The sequence below is a fragment of the Gallus gallus genome, chromosome 9 (genome assembly GCF_016699485.2).
Source record: "Gallus gallus isolate bGalGal1 chromosome 9, bGalGal1.mat.broiler.GRCg7b, whole genome shotgun sequence".
Classification (NCBI taxonomy): Eukaryota; Metazoa; Chordata; class Aves; order Galliformes; family Phasianidae; genus Gallus; species Gallus gallus.
The window spans coordinates 4,838,098-4,854,817 of NC_052540.1; the positions used below are offsets into that span (position 1 = coordinate 4,838,098).

Consider the following 16,720-nt stretch of genomic DNA (forward strand, 5'->3'; position numbering starts at 1 on the left):
TGAACTGCCTGAAAAGGCAGAAGCGTGTCCCCTAGAATCAGTTTGGAATGATGAAGGTTTAGTTTGTAGAAGCAACAAAGCTGATCAAAGAACACGCAGAAGATTCTTATCTGTGACTGTGTCAGCTTCAAAATAGTAACCTGCTGACGGAATCTGTCCAGAGACCAGTGCCTCATTGGGCTCCCTGTGCCCTCCAGGAACATGGCTTGTTGTACAACCTTACCTAGACTGCTCTACTGGGGAATCATCTGGTCTCTCTTGTATTCTAATCCTGTTTTCCCCATGGCTTTTGGAAGAATTAGTGTAAAACATCAATTGTCATCTCCCTCCAGGCCACTGGCAAGCTCTCAGCTGTGGATCTGCCAACAGAGCAAACCTGAATTTACCAAACGGAGTGTCTTGTGCGTCTAGCCTGACTGCTGGCTTTTAGTGGCCAGCAGCATTGTACTGAGAAAAACATGAACCTAAAGTGTCTGCAGTGAGCTGAGTTGTTTATTTGGACCAGAACGTGAAGCAGAATGACTAGAGTATGTTCTGAGTGGCTTGTGTAATCCTGTGACAGTTGTCCTGCTGTGTGCTGACCATGAACCCGAGAAATCCCATGCCTCAGTTTACCTCTCTACAAAAAGAAGCGTTTGAGTTGCAGGGTCTTAGTGTGCTTTGTAAAGCACTTTGAAATCCTCAGATGAAAGATATTGCAGAAATGAGTTTTTTTTTTTTTTTTTTTTTAATAGAACAAACCATCCAAAAGAGGAGCAGAGCCAGTTTGGGTGGCCTGCTTTGCGAGGCTTTGTGTTTGTGAAGCCACAGAACCAGAACAAATATGTGGCAGGGAGCACTGTGCAGTTTTACATTTGACAGCACTGCCGGTGACACACAGTGGTACTCTGCATGTTGGGGCTCAGCTTCCCAGAGCATCAGGAAAGTGAAACAGTCTTTCTCTGCCACCTGTTTCTTGCCTGAAGCCTACCTTGCTGCGGTGCTTTCTTGTGATCAGTTAAATGGGAACAGTTAGGGAGTCCAGCAGCTGTAACTGGCATTCCTTTAATGGTGTTTCAGCGCTGCCAAGCAGGGGAAGTATACCAGAGCCACGGGGAAGTGGCAGTGCAGAGATGTTGCTGAAGAAATGAGCTGATGTTGCTCAGTCCCCTGCCTGCCCACAGACCTTTCCATCTCTTTCGTTTCAGAGCCAAACGATGAAAGTGGAGCCAATGTAGATGCCTCCAAGATGTGGCGTGAAGACAGAGAACAATTTAACAAAATTGCCAAGCAGATTGTGCAGAAGTCACTTGGACTTTAAGCTCACAGAGAGACTGAAATGTTTTGTATTTCTCTCCACCTGAAAAAGAGCAGTGCTCAGTGCTGGTACCAAAAAGGAAAACTTTGCAAAAACTATTGGTCTAATTCTTATCCTTCATTATTTATTTACCATCTCTTTCCTGCTTCCGCTGCTGCACAGAAGCCTCTAGTTTACTCACTAAGTTGTATGGGAAAGGGATTTATTGCTAAGGAAAATAATGGGAGCAATGCTGTTTCGAAGGCTCTTTGTTGCTACCTCACTTCAAGGTATGGAAAGCTTGGAGACTTTGCAATCTGCAGCCCGCTTCTGTCAATCTGCTGTTGGAGAACGGCCCTGAGTTAGATCACTTGCTGGAGGAATTAGCTTTACATTTGTGTAGGTAGCTTTGCATTGGGAACACCAGCAGGCAGAAAATAGCTATCAGTCTTATTATACCAGCTAAGTTAAGGACGGCGTTTGCAGTCAGAACTGGTTTGAAGAGTGGTTAACCAGAGAAGCTATAAAACAGGGTTGTAGACAGAATGGTTTAACGTAGGAAGTGATTCAGCACCATGTAACTTGAAGATCCACGTGATCATTGCTAGCGACTGGCTGGTACTCCTGTGTTACACTGTGAATTTGTACTGAGCCTTTGAGTTAGGGTTTGCTTGGGAGAAAGCCCAAGAATTGCTTTATTGCTCCTTGAAGACATTCAGTGTAAACTTTGCGTTCAATTAGAGGTGCCAGATGTAAAGACTGGGTTCTGAAATACTTGGGTCAGGTTCACTGTGAGCCCTAGGTATGTCATCTGCAGCCTGAAAATGCAATGAGGTTGTTCCTGCTTCGCGGGGGATGTAAGGCATCTCTGCAGTTACATCAGCTTTTCTCCTGTAGCCATTTGGACACTCAGAAAATGAAGCATCGCTGGCCTTTGCCATCACAGCCCAGGTCACCCAGTTTTCAGGTGAAGGAGCCTTTGCCACCTGACGCTGTGAGTTTGGTAAAATGGACTGTAACACTTCTTTGTGCTGAATGCTCTAAGTAGGAGTCGCAGGCAACCTCAGCTGTGTTCTCTGAAGGATGGTAAGATGCTTGTTTAAAATGGCAGAGCGTTGTAGGCCGCTTCTGGTGGCAGGAGATGACAATCTGCAGTGCTTTGTGAAGCTGCTTAGGAGCCGCTGGTGACCTTTGTGCTTTGCAAGTGAGTCTCTTGTTTAAAGCCAAATCTTCTCCAATTCATTACAAGCACCAACAGCCATTGGTGGCACGTGAAATTGAATTTTGTTGGCTGCTTTAAGTGAGCTGCAGTTGAGAAGGGCTGTTTTTCTAGGAGAAGCTTGAGAGCGGAAGGAGCTGCGCTGTGCAGAAAGCTTTACAGAGGAAATTGTGTGCACGTGTGTGTGTTGAACTTGTCGGTATGCACATCATGTTGCACATGCTGCTTCTTCACAGGCTGCGAATTGGTGGGTGCCACCTTTCTTGTCTTTGAATTCAGAGTTTGTATTGCTGAGCTTACCCCTGTAGAAGTAATTCTTGTCGCTTTGGTGGGAGGGTGCGAGGGGGACCCAACATTGCGTGGGAGCAGAGATGACAAGATAGTATTGTACCTAACTAGTATTTCAAGGTGTACTGGAAAATGTAGCATTTATATGCAAAATGAGAGTGGTTTTGGGGGTTGTAATATATGAAGTGTAGCTCCTGCAATTACCTCAGCTGCTGTTGGAGAGCTGTGTGCACCGCAGAGCAAACACTGTTCAGCAGACGTGGCAAAGTGGGGCTCTTTTCGAGTGCAGAGTATTTTATTCACGTGTGTTTGCTCATTATTTTACAGTGGGATTTAGTCTGTATTCTGAAAATAAAGTGATTATATATATTTTTTTCCTTTCATAAATGTACACAAATGTATCTCAGTAAGTGTTTTTAATGAGTAAACAGCTGAGCGAGTCCAGTTTCATTGTGGGCCAGCGGAGTGGAAGAGTTGGTGGTAATGCAAGTAAAACACTGAGGATGCTTTAGAGATGTGGAAGACTTGATGCAGTTGTTGGGGCTTTCCAGGCCAATATCTTGTCTCTAGCGATGGCAATCACTTGATATTTCAAAGAGAACTCTCAAAATCTAGCAATCAGCAGACGTGACTCAGTTTGCCTCTTACAAAGGTTTTGTGATGATCTAAGTCTCTGGGCTTAGGAACGTCTTGTTATGGCAACAGGTGAATCATGAGCTGCTGTGTATCGTTCCCAATGTGCCGATACCAGATGTCAGATTGGAGAAGGACAATTAGTTGGAGATTCTCAGGAGGAATTGGACTGTGCCCCCAAAACAGGGCTCTCAAGCAGAGCTCAGCGCAGCCCACACTGAGAGTTTCCATGCACAGGCAGTTGTTGTTTGTGGCTGGGGAACACCCCAGCCTTCCTGCTTGTAAAGCTGCCACTTGGATGCTGCAATAGCCTGCCCTGAAAGCTTAATCCTCTCCTTGAAAGAGTACTCACGCTAGCAAGGTGTGTAATGCTAGCCAGTAGCAATAATTTTCTGAGCTGTTGCCTTTTTTCTGCCTGAAACAGTTACTATAAAACACATTCCTTGGGGAGTGTCAGAATGCTACAGGTGTTACGCATGCAAGCAAAGTATTAAAGATTAAAAAAAAAGGCACAAAAACTCTTTCTGTGGGTTATATTTGCCTTAGGCTTATATCTATCTGTCTATATCTAAAAGGCTTCACCAGAGCTGTAAAAATGCAAGCAGTGTCTTTTCGAGAGCCTTTGTGTATAGGTACATATACATGCGTGTGCTTTTTTCCTTCTTGGCAAAAGGAGCAGTGTCAGAACACACACAGTGGGATGCACGCCATTCAGTAATTGTGTTGTGTGTGTGTGCGTGCACGCCGTTCTTTGAAAGTGCAAACTGCTGCGGGAGAGGCATTGGAACCACATGAAAGGGCTGCAGCTCCAGGGCAGAGCAATCAAGAGGGTGCTCTCCTGCTTTTTTTGGGCTGGATGTGAATGGAAGGAAGGCGGTGCGCTGCATTCGGGATGGAGCTCTGCATCTCTGGAAGGTTCTTGCTTTCCTCTGACTTGCGTTATGTCTCGGGAAGGGTGCTGTGTGTCTTCTGCCTCCGTAAGAGCAGAGAGGCACAGCCACCTGCAGCGTGGCCTCTGCTGGAGATCAGGGGAGCACAATGGAGTTGTTAGGTTCAGTATGTATTTGTTTAACTGTTCTTAAGATGCAAACTATGCAACAAGACCTCTAAATACTAAGCACTTCTCACCTGCACAGAGCAGTTTAACATGAGGGTGGACCTGCAGGAGCAATTCCCGCAGTATTCCTTCCTGGGGCTCCTGACCATGCACCGTGCCACGTGTAGGGCATTGCATCCTATTGTTCTGAGTACAGGCTGTGGCTGACAGACCGTCAGGGTGAAGGTACTCAGCGCTGCGTCCCTCACCACTACCTGAATCAGGTGACACAATTTGTGCTGACTCAGTCCCATACCGGGACCGGCTTTTGAAAGCAGCTCACACCCTGGGATGGAACTGCAGCAGCAGTGCAGATTACGGGGTATGTTAATATATAATTAATGGTAATGATACGGACGGTGGGTTATTACAGGGTAGCTGCCGTGCGTGAGCTCCAGCCTCCCTTTGCTGCACAGAAGCGGGCACCTGTGGGCTGAGAGGCTGGGGGCTGCAGGAGGTGGGTTCAAAGCAGCGGGCTGCAAGATGCAGCATGCCGGGGGTGTGGGGCACCCACGCTCTTGGATGCTGGGCCGGGCGCTGGCAGCCTCTCCGCCCACAGCCAGGTTAGCTGTCTTGCCCCAAAGCAGGCTTTTTTTTTTCCCATGCCAAAACAATTTGGCAAATTGCAACCCAAATTTGGGCTGGCGTGACAAGAGCTTCAGGTGGGTGAAATCTCATGCGGGGGCAAGGCTTGCCCTGCTCTTGGGTTCTCCAGGACTGGGCGTTTCTTGCAGGAGGCTCCTGGTCCTGGTGGTACAGCCAAGTCCCAGGAGGCCCTGCAGAATCTGCATAGCGTGGGGGGTGCTTGGCTGCTGGAGGATGTCCCGGTAGGGCTTCTCTATCAGGCCAGCTCAGGACCAATGCTGCCTGGTGGCCAGCTTGCCTTTGCTGAGCCTGCCCAATCTGGGTCACTGCCCCCAGATGTTGTGCTGACCAAGGCTGAAGAACAGGTGTTTTCCCCCCGCCTGGTGGGAGAGGAGATAGGGAGTTCTGTTTTGCCTTTGGCCATAAAATGCTTTGACATGGGATCTTCCACCTGGGCACGCCCAGGGTGGGAGTGCATGTGTTCTGAGGTGCCTGGCCCTTGCAACTCTGCTTGGGATAGGATTGACTATCACAGGGTGGTGGGGCTCAGCACCTTGGTGCCTGCTGTGTCCCCTGTCCCCCTCCTGGCTCCAATGCATTCACCCTCTGCTCCTGGCAGCCTCCTGCTTGTTCCTCAGAGCTCGCACTTCAAAGGTAGGTCTGGCTGGGTGCTGGACAAAGAAGGGCTGTAATTTGGCTGTGTTCAGGGTGGGAGCTAGAGCCTGCTTGCCCTGCCCACACCAGCCCTGCCTCTGCCTCCCGTGCCCAGCAGCAGCCCTATGTTTGCAGCGTGCAGCCCCACCAGCACCGAGGCTGCTCTTCTGATGCAGAAGGGAAGCAAGAGCCAGTCTCACTATGCTGACCTCTTCTTCCTCCTCCTCTTCTCCTTTTCCCGGGTGCCCTGGCCTGCGGGCAGAGGAACTTGGCTGGCCCCAGCCCTTGGGTTCCTGGTGCTCCATGCCAAGCTCCATGAGCAGGTTGGGATGGGGATGGAAGCTGCCATCAGCGCAGCTCCAAGCGCAGCAGGGCCTCTGTGCGGCCAACGTCTCTGGGCAGCAGCGGAACCAGCCCTGAGAACGTCTGCAGAAACAATAGCAATTGTTCTCTTTCTTTGTTCCCTTCCCTCCCCGGATGCTGCGGAAGAAGGAGCTGTGCGGGTGGGCAGAGTGCGCTGCCCCTGCGCCGTGCTGCCCTCAGCCTTCTTCCAAGAAGTGTGTTTGTATGTCGGGCAGTGCCTCGGTGCCGGGCCGTAAACATGGGCAGCTGTTGCCTAAGCTTGAGCTGACAAAGCCTGAATCATCACTAACAATAATACGAGCTGTCGATGGGGAAAGCAGTGCAATTGGGCCGTGAGTCGCTTTGTCACGGGGCAGGAGATTTCCTTGCAGCAGCGGAGCAGGGTGGCTCTGATCAGGTTTGGTGCCTGGGTTGGGGAATCTTCAGCTGCCGGTGGGGCTGATGAGTGTCGGGTCAGGGAACGTGCCAGAACCACAGAACATCCCAGGCACGTGGACACAAGTCCTGGGGCTTCCCTGCCTCGCTTTCTCCATCCATTTGTCACCCATTGGCTGCCTGCTGCGTGGCCAACACCGAGGGCTTCCCGTGCAGGGCAGGAGGCTGCTAGCTCTGTCTGGAAGCCCACGGAGTGCTGGTGCTGCAGCAGGGTGGGATGGTGGGACCGGAATTGCTGCTGGGAGCTGGCAGTAAGGCATGCAGTCGGAGCGCTTTGTGATTTTTGTGGTGGCATTCCTAAAAATGGTGCCTTTTGCAATCCGCGTGGCCCTTTGCCAAAACTTTCCTGGCAGAACCCCTCCAAAATTTCTGGGAATGAAGTTTTTTTAACTGGGGATTGGATTAATGGCAACCACAGTCGCTGGGTGCTGCTGACAGGTTTACTGGTGTGGGGATTTCTGCAGGGTGGCCTTGGGGAGCCGCAGACGCTCCAGGGAACGTGGGGAGGGATCTTGACGCTGAAGAAAGGGCAGAGCTGAGGAATGGGATGCCAGCCCTGGGTTTTCTGCCCACTCCCACGTGATGATTTGTCTCTGATGTTTGCTGGGAGCGTCAGCCAGGAGCAAACCCATGCATTCCATCCTCGCTGGGCTGCTGTATGCTCCCTGGGAAGGACCTGATGGTGAGTTCCTCCGGAGCACCCGGGGAGCAGTTATGCTGTGGGCAGGACCCCTGCAGTGATGCGGGTGCCCTTCTCGCTCTGTTCTCTGCATGTGAGCTCTGTTTGAAATGTGCTGTCCACAGATATTGCTTCTCAACCTTTCTTCATCCAGGGATGGCCAAACTTTTTTGGGAGAAGTCCAAGGATCGTTTTGTTCAGAGCTGCCACATGGTTTTATTTACAACCCATAGGAACTAGGCAATCATCTCCTCTGTTTGTCTCTTTCATTCTGTCCTCCCTCAGTTGCTTGTGCGCACAGGAATGTGCATGTGTGCTTAGGAACAGCTCTGCAGCCCTATTCCTGGTGCTGCTGGGACAAGGAGCAGGTCTTGGGCTGAGCACAGCCACAGGCATAGGTGCTCCCAAGCCCTTGTTTAAAAACACGGGTTGGTTCCCCAGGGCACATCACCTACAGCTTCCCAAGCTGAAGAACAGTGAAAACCCTTCAGGGCCATTGCTGTCCCTCTCCTCACCAGCTTCAACCTTGAGCTGCAGGGCGGGCCACCCCTGTCCACCAAAATCACGTGAGGTTTGTTCTCCCCCCCCCTTGGCATTCCTGCATCTCTCTGCTTTTGCAGGGCACAGCAGCAGCTGTGACCTCGGGTCTGGTGATGTCCTCCTCGGCTTCTGGCAGCTTTTTAACCAGTGAAGTCCCCAGAGTTAGCTGTGTCCCGGTGGGAAGCCAGGCCCTGCTGGTGCTTGGGCAGCACACACAGATCCGGCCGCTGACGCATGTCCCCACGTGCTGCCAGCTCCCCGGGCCGTGCTAACGTGACACATGTGTGCAGCACTGCCACGGGGGGAGACTGCGGGGCTGTGGGGCGCAGTGGTCGCTGTGGGGTTCGGGCCGAGGGCCGTGTTGGTGTGTGCACCTTTGGTGGTTTGTCTCCAAAAAAGCCCTGGTTTGCTTCTCAACGTTTTGTCGTTTTGTGCTGGCCGTCAGCTTTCCATTCTGCAGTTTGCCTCGCAGGAATACTTTGGGGTGGGGGGAGCTAATTTCAATTGTTCGGAGGATGGAAGTGCCTTGCTTTGTGGCAAGAGGAAGCAGGCAGCGCTCGCTGCGTGCGGAGAGTTTTTCCACTGCTGTCTCCTGTTTGAGCTCTGTAACCTCGAGGGTTTCTAAACTGGGACTTGGCATATCCCTGCCCTCCCCATAGCAGGTCCAGCTGCGATGCCCAGCCCTAGGCTTGGAGCTGTGCCTTGGGCATGGGCAGAGTGATCGGGCATCACCTGCATGGGAGAGAAATGCCCCTCATGGGATCTGGCTCTTGGGGCAGGGTGCAGCAAACAGGAGGGGATGGAGGATCTGCCCGGTCCAGGCTGGGATCGCTGCCGAAAGCCTGGTGCGTTTGAGGGCAGCACGGTGCCCACCTTGGCCTCCGTGGGCAGCGGCCGATGTCGTGCCTTCCTCCATGTGACCTCAGCAAAATGAATCACCAAAACTGAAAGGAAGCAAAAGGGGAAAAAAAAAAAAAAAAAAAAAAGAATCCCTCCCCAAAGCCGCCTTCCAGAGGGCTGGGCACAAGATAAAAGCTCTCCGAAGGAACGGGGCTCCTCCTCTCCCACCGCCGTCTTCCCATTTAAATGTCTGTGCGCCGCGGCCAGCCCAGCACATCTTGCAGCCAGGCAGTGCCCACGCAGGGGCAGGGAGAGCCGGCCCTTAGCACTTCGCCCCCAGCCCTGCTCTGACGGATGATGCGAGAGCACCCAGAGGGCTGAGCACCGCTAAGGCAGCCCCATGTTGGCCCCACTGCTGCTCTGGGCTGTCCTCCTCCAGTGGGCGTGCGGCAGGAGCTGGCAGCACTGCACAGGTAGGAGCTGGGCTGGCGGTGCGGGCAGGAGCTGCAGAGGTTGGTGGTGCTGGGATATCTTGCAGGACCGCTGTGCTGTCAGGGCAGACCTTGGGAAGCACAGTCTGTGGGGTGCCCCATGAGGGCACATCACCAGCCTCTGCCCGAGGCTGGGGTGCATAGGTGGAGTGAGTCTGTGGGTGAAAGATGCATCCTGCATCCTCCCGGTGGCAAAATCTCCTGGAATGCTTCTGTCCCATCACTGGTTTTTAGGTGCTTGGGCCCAGGTTTGCTGTGCTCATGGCTCGTCTTGGGGTGAAACTGCTCCCAGCTGCTTTTCAAACCACAGGGAGCTGTGATCGGTAGCAACAACTGATGCGGGAGGGAAAGTGGGACTCGTGGCTCTGACTGCAACAGGAAACCTCAGTGAGGTTGCATCCTTGGCTGCCAAACGCGGGCACAGCCTCTGGTCCACCTCCAGCCCTTCTTCCCACTTGTAGGCTCATCCTGGGGCTGTGAAACCTTTCTGCAAACCCAGGACTGAACTCAGCCTGTGCTCTTTGGTGGGCAAAATGGGAAACGTGCGCTTCATTTTGATCCTTTCCGAAGCAAGGTGCCTGGGGCAGGATGTGCTTCCCCCAGAACTGGTTCCAGTTCAGACAATCACAGGGGTTGGAAGGGACCTCTGGAGATCGTTGAGTCCAGTCGGCTCATGCAGGTTCCCTACTGTAGGCTGAGCACGAAAGCATCTATGTGTGCCGGCCAGCCTCGCTCACAGCCCCTCCTGCCTGGCTGCCCCGTGCCCAAGCAGCCCAGGCTGTAGCACAGTTAGGAGCCCAAAGCTTGTTGGTGGGAACTGTGACAAGCACAGGGCCATGGCTCGGATTGGGGACTGCTGCTTCCCAGATGTGCGCAAGCAGAGCTCTGTCTCCTGGTGCTAATTTTTCCATCTGGATGATGCCCCGGGGCCGCGCATGTTGTTTTCTCCTCTGGGAAAAGGGATAATTACTTAATGAAGGTTTTTAGGCTCCGCCAGGGAAGCACGTGTGCGTGTGTGCAGCCAGGGCTGAGCCGGGAGAGCCCGTGCCCGCCTGGCAGCCCGCGTTCGGGGCCGCTGTCACCCCGGCTGCCCGTGTTCCCGCAGAGCTGCGCCCGCTGGACGTGCTGGCAGAGCTGCTCCCCGGCAGCGGGGCGGCCCGCGGTGCGCGGGTGCTGCAGGCACAGGGGCTGAGCGGCCTCCAGCTCCGCGCCTCGCGGCCCCGCGCCCTGGCCTTCCCCGCCTCGCGCCTCTTCCTGCACTGCGACCGCTTCCCCGAGGAGTTCTCCATCATCGTCACCCTGCGGGTGCTCGCCGTCCCCACCAAGGTGAGCGCTGCCGGCGGGCCCGGCCCCGCGTCGGGCGTGAGGCCGGGCATGGAGCGTGTCGGCCTCAGCGCCGCGTCCTCCCGCAGAGGAACGAGTACATCTTCACGCTGATGGCAGAGGAGAGCCCCGGCGTGCTGGTGGGGCTGCGCTACTCGCCCAGCAAGCTGCACTTCCTCTTCTGGAGCCCAGAGCGCTCCGGCGGCTGGCAGAACCGCGTCACCTTCCGCAACGTCTCGCTGGCCGACAGCCGCTGGCACACGCTGGTGCTGGCCGTGTCCGGGCAGTCCTTCTCGCTGTCGGTGGACTGCGGCCTCCCCAAGGACGTGTAGGTTGGGCCGTGGGGATGCAGCAGATGGGGCGCCGCTCCGGCCCCGCTGTGACGCTGTCCTCTGCCCGTCGCAGGGTGGTGGAGACGCCGTTTCCCCCTTCTCTGTCGGTGAAGAGAGCCAGCTTCTACCTGGGCAACAGGAGGAGGAGGAAAGGCTTCTTCACGGTAGGGTCCTGGTGGGCATCGGGATGGCTGTGGGATGGAGGTCCCCGGGCAGGGGCCCCACACGTGGCCGTGGGGACACCCCTGTGAGGCTGGTGGCACGGCTGGTGGCACTCGGAGGCACAAAGCCAGCTGATGGCACGTTCTCACTGATGGAAGGATTATGTCCTGTCCTAGCTGGTGCTGAAATATGGCAGGGAAAGTCACCTGTGGCTCTCACAGCCCGTGCCAATGCTCCTGCAGTGCCAGCTGTTACATTGCCCCAGAGCAGAGGTTTTGGTACCTAATGAGCATCTGAAAAATGCAGCCCAGAGGGGGAAGGAAGCGGCAGGGGCTCTGGGGGGAAGCTCAGTTGATGTATTCCCACAGCTCCCACCCCTCAGTGCCATCCCGTTCTGCAGGGCTTGCTGCGGCAGCTCGTCCTGCTGCCAGGAGCTGATGCCACCCCTCGCATCTGCACAGCCGTGAACTATAAAGCCACAGCGCTCTCCATCCCTGCAGTTCTCCAGGACGTCCCGGTGAAGGCAGTGAGCAACGAGGTGCTGAAGTACCCCCATGGTCAGTAGGGAGCTGTGGGCTGCTCTGAGCTCAGGAAGATGAGGAAGGGTGGGGAACTGGGGCAGGTGGTGGGCGCAGCTGCAGGGAGAAGGGACTGTGTCCAGCGGGTGAGATGGGGTTTGATGTCCCTGGGTAAGCTGGCAGTGATGGGCTCACACTGCTGATGTCTGGGGGTGTGAGCAGCCAGGTTTCTGGCTTGGGACCAGGATGCCATCCCCCTGCTCCCTGCTGCCCCTAAGAATCGGAGTGGGATGTCCCATTTGTCCTCCATCGTCCGTCCTAAGGGTGCCCACCTTGTTCCATCTGTGCCCAGGAGCCAACATGAAGGTGACCCTGGGGTCCCGTCCGCCCTGCACCAAGCAGGAGAAGGCACAGTTCTGGTTCAACGCCTCCCGGAGAGGGCTGTACCTCTGCGATGGCAGTGCCTGGATCTCCATGCTGGAAGGTAATGATCAGCCTCGTGCTGTGAGCACCCGTTCTGTGGGGCAGGGGGAGCTCTTCCAGGGCCAGAGATTCACCCTGCCGGCACCTTGGGGCAGGACCCAGGTCTGTCTGCCCAGGCAGGACAGCTGGGCTCACCGGGAGCTGTGCCATGCACGCTAGGGGTCCTGCAGCAGGGTTGGACCATCAAGGGACCCACAGGGATCACTCGAGTCCAACAGCAGGGCTGTTGAGTGTGAACCTGACTCCTTTTTGTGGTCTTTCAGTCAAGCAGCGGCTGGACTACGTGGAGGAGTACCAGGACCTGGTGACCAACTCTGAGACGATGGGCGTCGAGGTCTTCACCATCCCCAGGGTGGGACTGTTTGCAGCCACTGCCAACCGGCACAGCCCCCCCGGATCGGCCATCTATAAGTGGACCGATGGGAAGTTTGTGCTCTACCAGAACATCCCCACCTACCAAGCTCAGTCCTGGAAGTATTTCACCATAGGCAAAAAGGTGAGGCTGGCTGGAAGGTTATTTCAGGGCTGTACCAAATAGCAGGTGCCCAACATTGGCTTCTCCTCACCCATTGGCCTCGTCTAATGGGTGGCACTGTCTGCTTCCAAGGGCTGGGAAAGCTGCAGCAGCACTGGGTGAGGGCAGAGCCACCTGGAGGCATCCTGGGGCCACGCTCAGGGTCAGGGATCGGGTCTGTATTTGTTTACAAAGGGATGGTTAGAAGAATACCACATTCCTTCTTTTTCTGGATAAAATTCTGGGTGTGTCTTTGGGCTTTACACGGAAGAAGCGGCCCTAAAAGCCAAAAGCAGAGGGATTTTTTGGCCTGCAAAATGTTTTCTTTCAGGGCACCGTTATTGTCGTGACTCTGGTTATTACAGCTGTGATTTTTATTTTTATAATTTGATCAACTTTTCCCCACGGGAAGCTTCGTGGCTCAGATCTTGACCTTCCCAACCAGTGTCACCAGCACGGTGTCACACTCAGCCACGCATCCTTGTCCCCCCTGAGCTCCAAGACACTGCTGTCACCCTGCCTGGGACGCTTGGGGGGGCTCCTGCTGCCATACCTGCCATGAAAGTGCTGGTCCTCAGCCCAGCCTTGGGCAGATGTGGAGGCCAGTGAGAGCAGAGCCTCATCCCTGCCCCATCTCCACGGGTCTCTGCAGACCCCACTGTGTCCCCGTGGTGCTTTGTGCTGCCTGCGGGCTGCTCGGGGCCTCATTTGGAATGGAGAAAACTGCAGTGTCGTGCCTTGTTCTTTTCCAGATCTTCCTAGCAGTGGCTAATTTTGAGCAGAATGACAGGGGGCAGGAGTTCTCTGTCATATACAAGTGGAGCCACAGGAAGGAGAAATTCGTCACCTATCAGAGGATCACCACGCACAGCGCGAGGGACTGGGAGGCGTTTGTCATTGAGGGAGAGGCTTTCCTTGCAGTGGTCAACCACAGAGAAGGTACCCAGCCCTTGTTCTCAGAGCCAGTCTGGGCCCCAGACCAGTCTGTTGCTGCACGTCAGCTCCACTGGCACCAGAGAAGGGCCCTATGGGACACACGCATCGTGCAGGGCTAAGGACCACCCTCGCTCCCTCCAGAGCTGAAACATGGCATAGTCAGACCTTTGGCTGAGTCTCGTTTCTCTTGCAAACCAGATGTCCTTCATTGCACATCTCTGTCTCCTGCAGGGAATAACCACAACATAGACAGCGTGATATACAGGTGGAACCCCAGCACGGGGCTCTTTGAGACCAACCAGACAATCCCAACCTCTGGAGCCTACGACTGGGAATTTTTTGCTATTGGGCCTTATTCCTTCCTGGCGGTGGCCAACACTTTCAATGGCACATCCACAAACATCTACTCTCACATCTACATCTGGCTCAGTGGCTCTTTCCAGCTCTTCCAGTCCATCCTGGTAAGGTCATCCACCGGCCAAACGTTGCTTCTCCATTCCCCCTCTGGGCTGGGACAAGCCAGGGAATCATTTCAGAGTCTGATCCTCTTAGACTTCTGGAAAGGCAGCAGTGGACTGACCAAGGGGGGTTAGATATGAGGGAGAACTCAGAGCAGTGAGGCACTGCACAGCTGCCCAGGGAAGTGGGGTCACCATCCCTGGGGGTGTTTCAGAGTCGTGGAGATGTGGCATTGAGGGGCGTGGGCAGTGGCCGTGGTGGGGTGGGTTGGGGTGATGATCTTACAGGTCTTTTTCAACCTTAATGATTCTATGAATCTTTTTCCTTGGGGGGTTTAAGAGCAGGTCACCTCCCCACTGCCCCTGCAGCAGGTCCCACTGTGCTTCCCAGTGCTTGGATCACAGAGGCTAGTCTGTGTCCATGGCAGCTTCTCCGATGGCTTCTTTCTCCACAGACTTTTGGGGCTGCTGACTGGGAGGTCTTCCACATCGGGGACAGAGTCTTCCTGGCTGTGGCCAACAGCCACAGCTACGACAGCAGGATCCCAGCACCTTCTAACTTCTATGCCATCAACTCCTCCATCTACGAGCTGAACATCACTGCCCAGATGTTTGTCAAATTCCAGGACCTCCTCACCTACAGGTACCTGTGCAAGGGGCTGGGGTGTTGCATAGTCCATGGCCTTCCCCTGAACACCCCAAAATACATAGGGGTCTGCTGGAGGGTTCATGTGGGATTGCACACTGCCAATGCAAAAGGACTTGGAGGAGGGCAATGGGAGACAGATCCTGGGCAGCAGATTGCAGTGGAGCTGGGGAAGCACGAGATGGGGATGGGATGGCCAGGTGCCAGAGCTCAGTGTGGGCTGAGCACATCTCACCCACCTCTGCCTGCTTTGTCCCCCAGTGCCCTGGACTGGGAGTTCTTCTCGGTGGGAGACGACTCCTTTCTGGTGGTAGCAAACTCCTTTGATGGCTTCACCTTCTCCATTAACAGCATTATCTACAGGTACTGCTGCATGGCTGGGGCAGGGAGAGAGCTCTGCCAAACCTGGCACAGCCCAGGAGTTGGGATGTGCCTGGGGGCAGTGGGGGGACATGGGTACAGCAAGGGGATGGTCCGGAGAGGGCACAGAATGGGCACATGGGGATCCTGCTGCCTCTGCTTCCCACTTCTGCCAGGCTTCCAGGCACAAGCTGTGTCTCCCATCCTCAAACCACTGTGGGATGATGGAAGAAGGTGCAAAACCCCCAGCTGACTGTCTTTCCCATGCAGGTGGCAAGGCTATGAAGGCTTCGTGGCAGCTCACCACCTCCCCACCGTTGGCTGCAGAGACTGGGAGGCATTTAACACCACAGAGGGCTCCTACCTGCTCTACTCCAGTGCCAAGGAGCCCCTTTCCAAGGTGCTCAAGCTGAAAACCACCTGAGGTGCCCGAGGCACGCTCAGCTCCTTGCCAGGATGGGAGTGGGCTGGGCACTGAGGTGAGGACGGACCGAGGCACGTTGAGAGCCTGGGGACAGCTGCAGTACCCGTGGGGCTGTGCGTGCCACAGGACAGAAGGACGGGAGCTCCCAGGTCAGCCATCTCCAGCCAGGGGTCCCAGAGCTCTGCTATGGTGGCTGAAGCTTGTGCAAAGCCAGGGGAGAAGAAGCCTGAGCAGAGCGCGTGCCGCTGGATCGGGTGCATGGTGTTGGGAGGAAACGATGTGTGAGAAGTTGGGGAGATGCTGGCTTTAGGCTGGCTCTGGTTGCCCAACGCTCAGGGCCACGGTGTGCCCATGGGCCTGATGCTGCCCCACGCTCTGTGTCCGCCTGCAGGCTGAGGACAGTGTGTACATCATGCAAAGCCACAGGTATGTGCTGCAGCTGGCAGGCGGGTGTCGTGTCACTGTCAGCATGGTGCAGGTGGCAGGGCAGGCCAGCCTGACGTTGGCACTTGTTCAGAGGGTTTTGGAGACATGTGTTGGCACATCACTGGCATCCACCGCCCGGTCTGATGCTGGTCCTGCACCCCTTTGCACAGGGTGGGGGATACTTTTCCTTGCCTTTATCTGGGGGCATCTTTTGCTTAACCAGAGCTCAAATAAACTGCTGCACCCCCTACAAGCTGTGGCTGCCGGAGCTCCTCTGCTTGCACCAGGGGTTCTTCCTTTGGTCCATGGGCCCCTCCAGGGCTCTGTGGTCATCCCTGAGCTCTGCAGGACTATCGGTGGCTCCCAGCGCCTCACGTAGGATGCAAGGAAGGTGTGAGGATGGGACCTCCTCCTGCTGTGCCAATGCCCTGAAACCCTGAGCCCCCTGAGCATTGCAGGCCTCCAGCGCAGGACTCTGAAACCTGGAGCCTCCAGGAGGGATGTGATCCCCTGTGAAGGGGCTGGAGGGGCTCTGGCTGCAGAGCCTGGAGTTGAGGATGTGAGGGCAGAGGGGCTCAAGCCTGGAGGAGAGAGCTTCTGCAGCCCAGGCTGAGCTAGGGGAGAAGGGGGTACCTAGGAGGAGTTCCTTGGGTCCCAGACCACGTCATCCTCTAGAAGCCCAGCTCTCAGTGCAGTGCAAACCCCGGGGGCTTTTCCTACATGCAGGGTTTACTGAGAAATTGGCACCCAGGACCATGTCCTCCTCCTGTGGGGCGAGTGGTGCCCTGCATGGGGCTGGGGTCAGGGTCCACCGGGACACACATGGGGTGCTGTAGGATGGGGTGTTGAGATGAGCACAGTCTGGGAGCTTCTGCCCCGGCCCACAGCCGCCTTCCACGTGGGATGTGGTGGTTTGCTGCTGGGGAGCAGCAGCAATGAATTCCCATCTCATCAACCCCAAGTGTTAAAAACGCAGTGAGTCACATTCCCCGCACACCCGGCTGCCTTAATCATCGCTGGGGTTTTAAATAACAAAACC

At 55.2% G+C, this 16,720-nt stretch overlaps 2 protein-coding genes across 5 annotated transcripts in view; both read left to right on the forward strand.

Annotated features, from left to right (window-relative positions):
* The window catches only part of UBE2G2 (ubiquitin conjugating enzyme E2 G2), a 17,209-nt gene extending 13,505 nt beyond the window's left edge, over positions 1-3,704 (forward strand). Inside the window, 1 exon segment of one of the 2 annotated variants that reach the window (NM_001277419.2) lies at positions 1,188-3,704. In NM_001277419.2, the coding sequence (NP_001264348.1) occupies positions 1,188-1,300 (113 nt within the window). In that variant the 3' untranslated portion in view covers positions 1,301-3,704. 2 annotated transcript variants of the gene reach the window in all.
* Positions 2,826-15,934, forward strand: TSPEAR (thrombospondin type laminin G domain and EAR repeats). Of its 3 annotated transcripts, XM_422647.8 has the most exons (12): positions 2,826-9,081; positions 10,205-10,425; positions 10,512-10,750; positions 10,828-10,918; positions 11,317-11,473; positions 11,787-11,918; positions 12,181-12,413; positions 13,184-13,370; positions 13,599-13,828; positions 14,281-14,468; positions 14,733-14,834; positions 15,102-15,934. In XM_422647.8, exons 1-12 carry the CDS (start codon positions 9,009-9,011, stop codon positions 15,253-15,255), a joined length of 2,007 nt encoding a protein of 668 aa, XP_422647.4. In that variant the 5' UTR covers positions 2,826-9,008; the 3' UTR covers positions 15,256-15,934. The 3 variants fall into 3 exon arrangements, with proteins under 3 accessions (XP_422647.4, XP_004937080.2, XP_015132562.2); XM_004937023.5 differs by lacking the exon at positions 14,733-14,834; XM_015277076.4 differs by lacking the exon at positions 10,512-10,750 and having other exon boundaries at positions 11,285-11,473.
* The last annotated feature ends 786 nt before the right edge of the window (positions 15,935-16,720 follow it).

Coding starts and splice junctions, on each gene's coding strand:
- TSPEAR (XM_422647.8), top strand. CDS start 9,009: ATGTTGGCCCCACTGCTGCTCTGGGCTGTCCTCCTCCAGTGGGCGTGC. Junction 12,414..13,183: donor ATTTCACCATAGGCAAAAAG/GTGAGGCTGGCT, acceptor GTTCTTTTCCAG/ATCTTCCTAGCAGTGGCTAA. Junction 14,469..14,732: donor CAGGACCTCCTCACCTACAG/GTACCTGTGCAA, acceptor TTTGTCCCCCAG/TGCCCTGGACTGGGAGTTCT.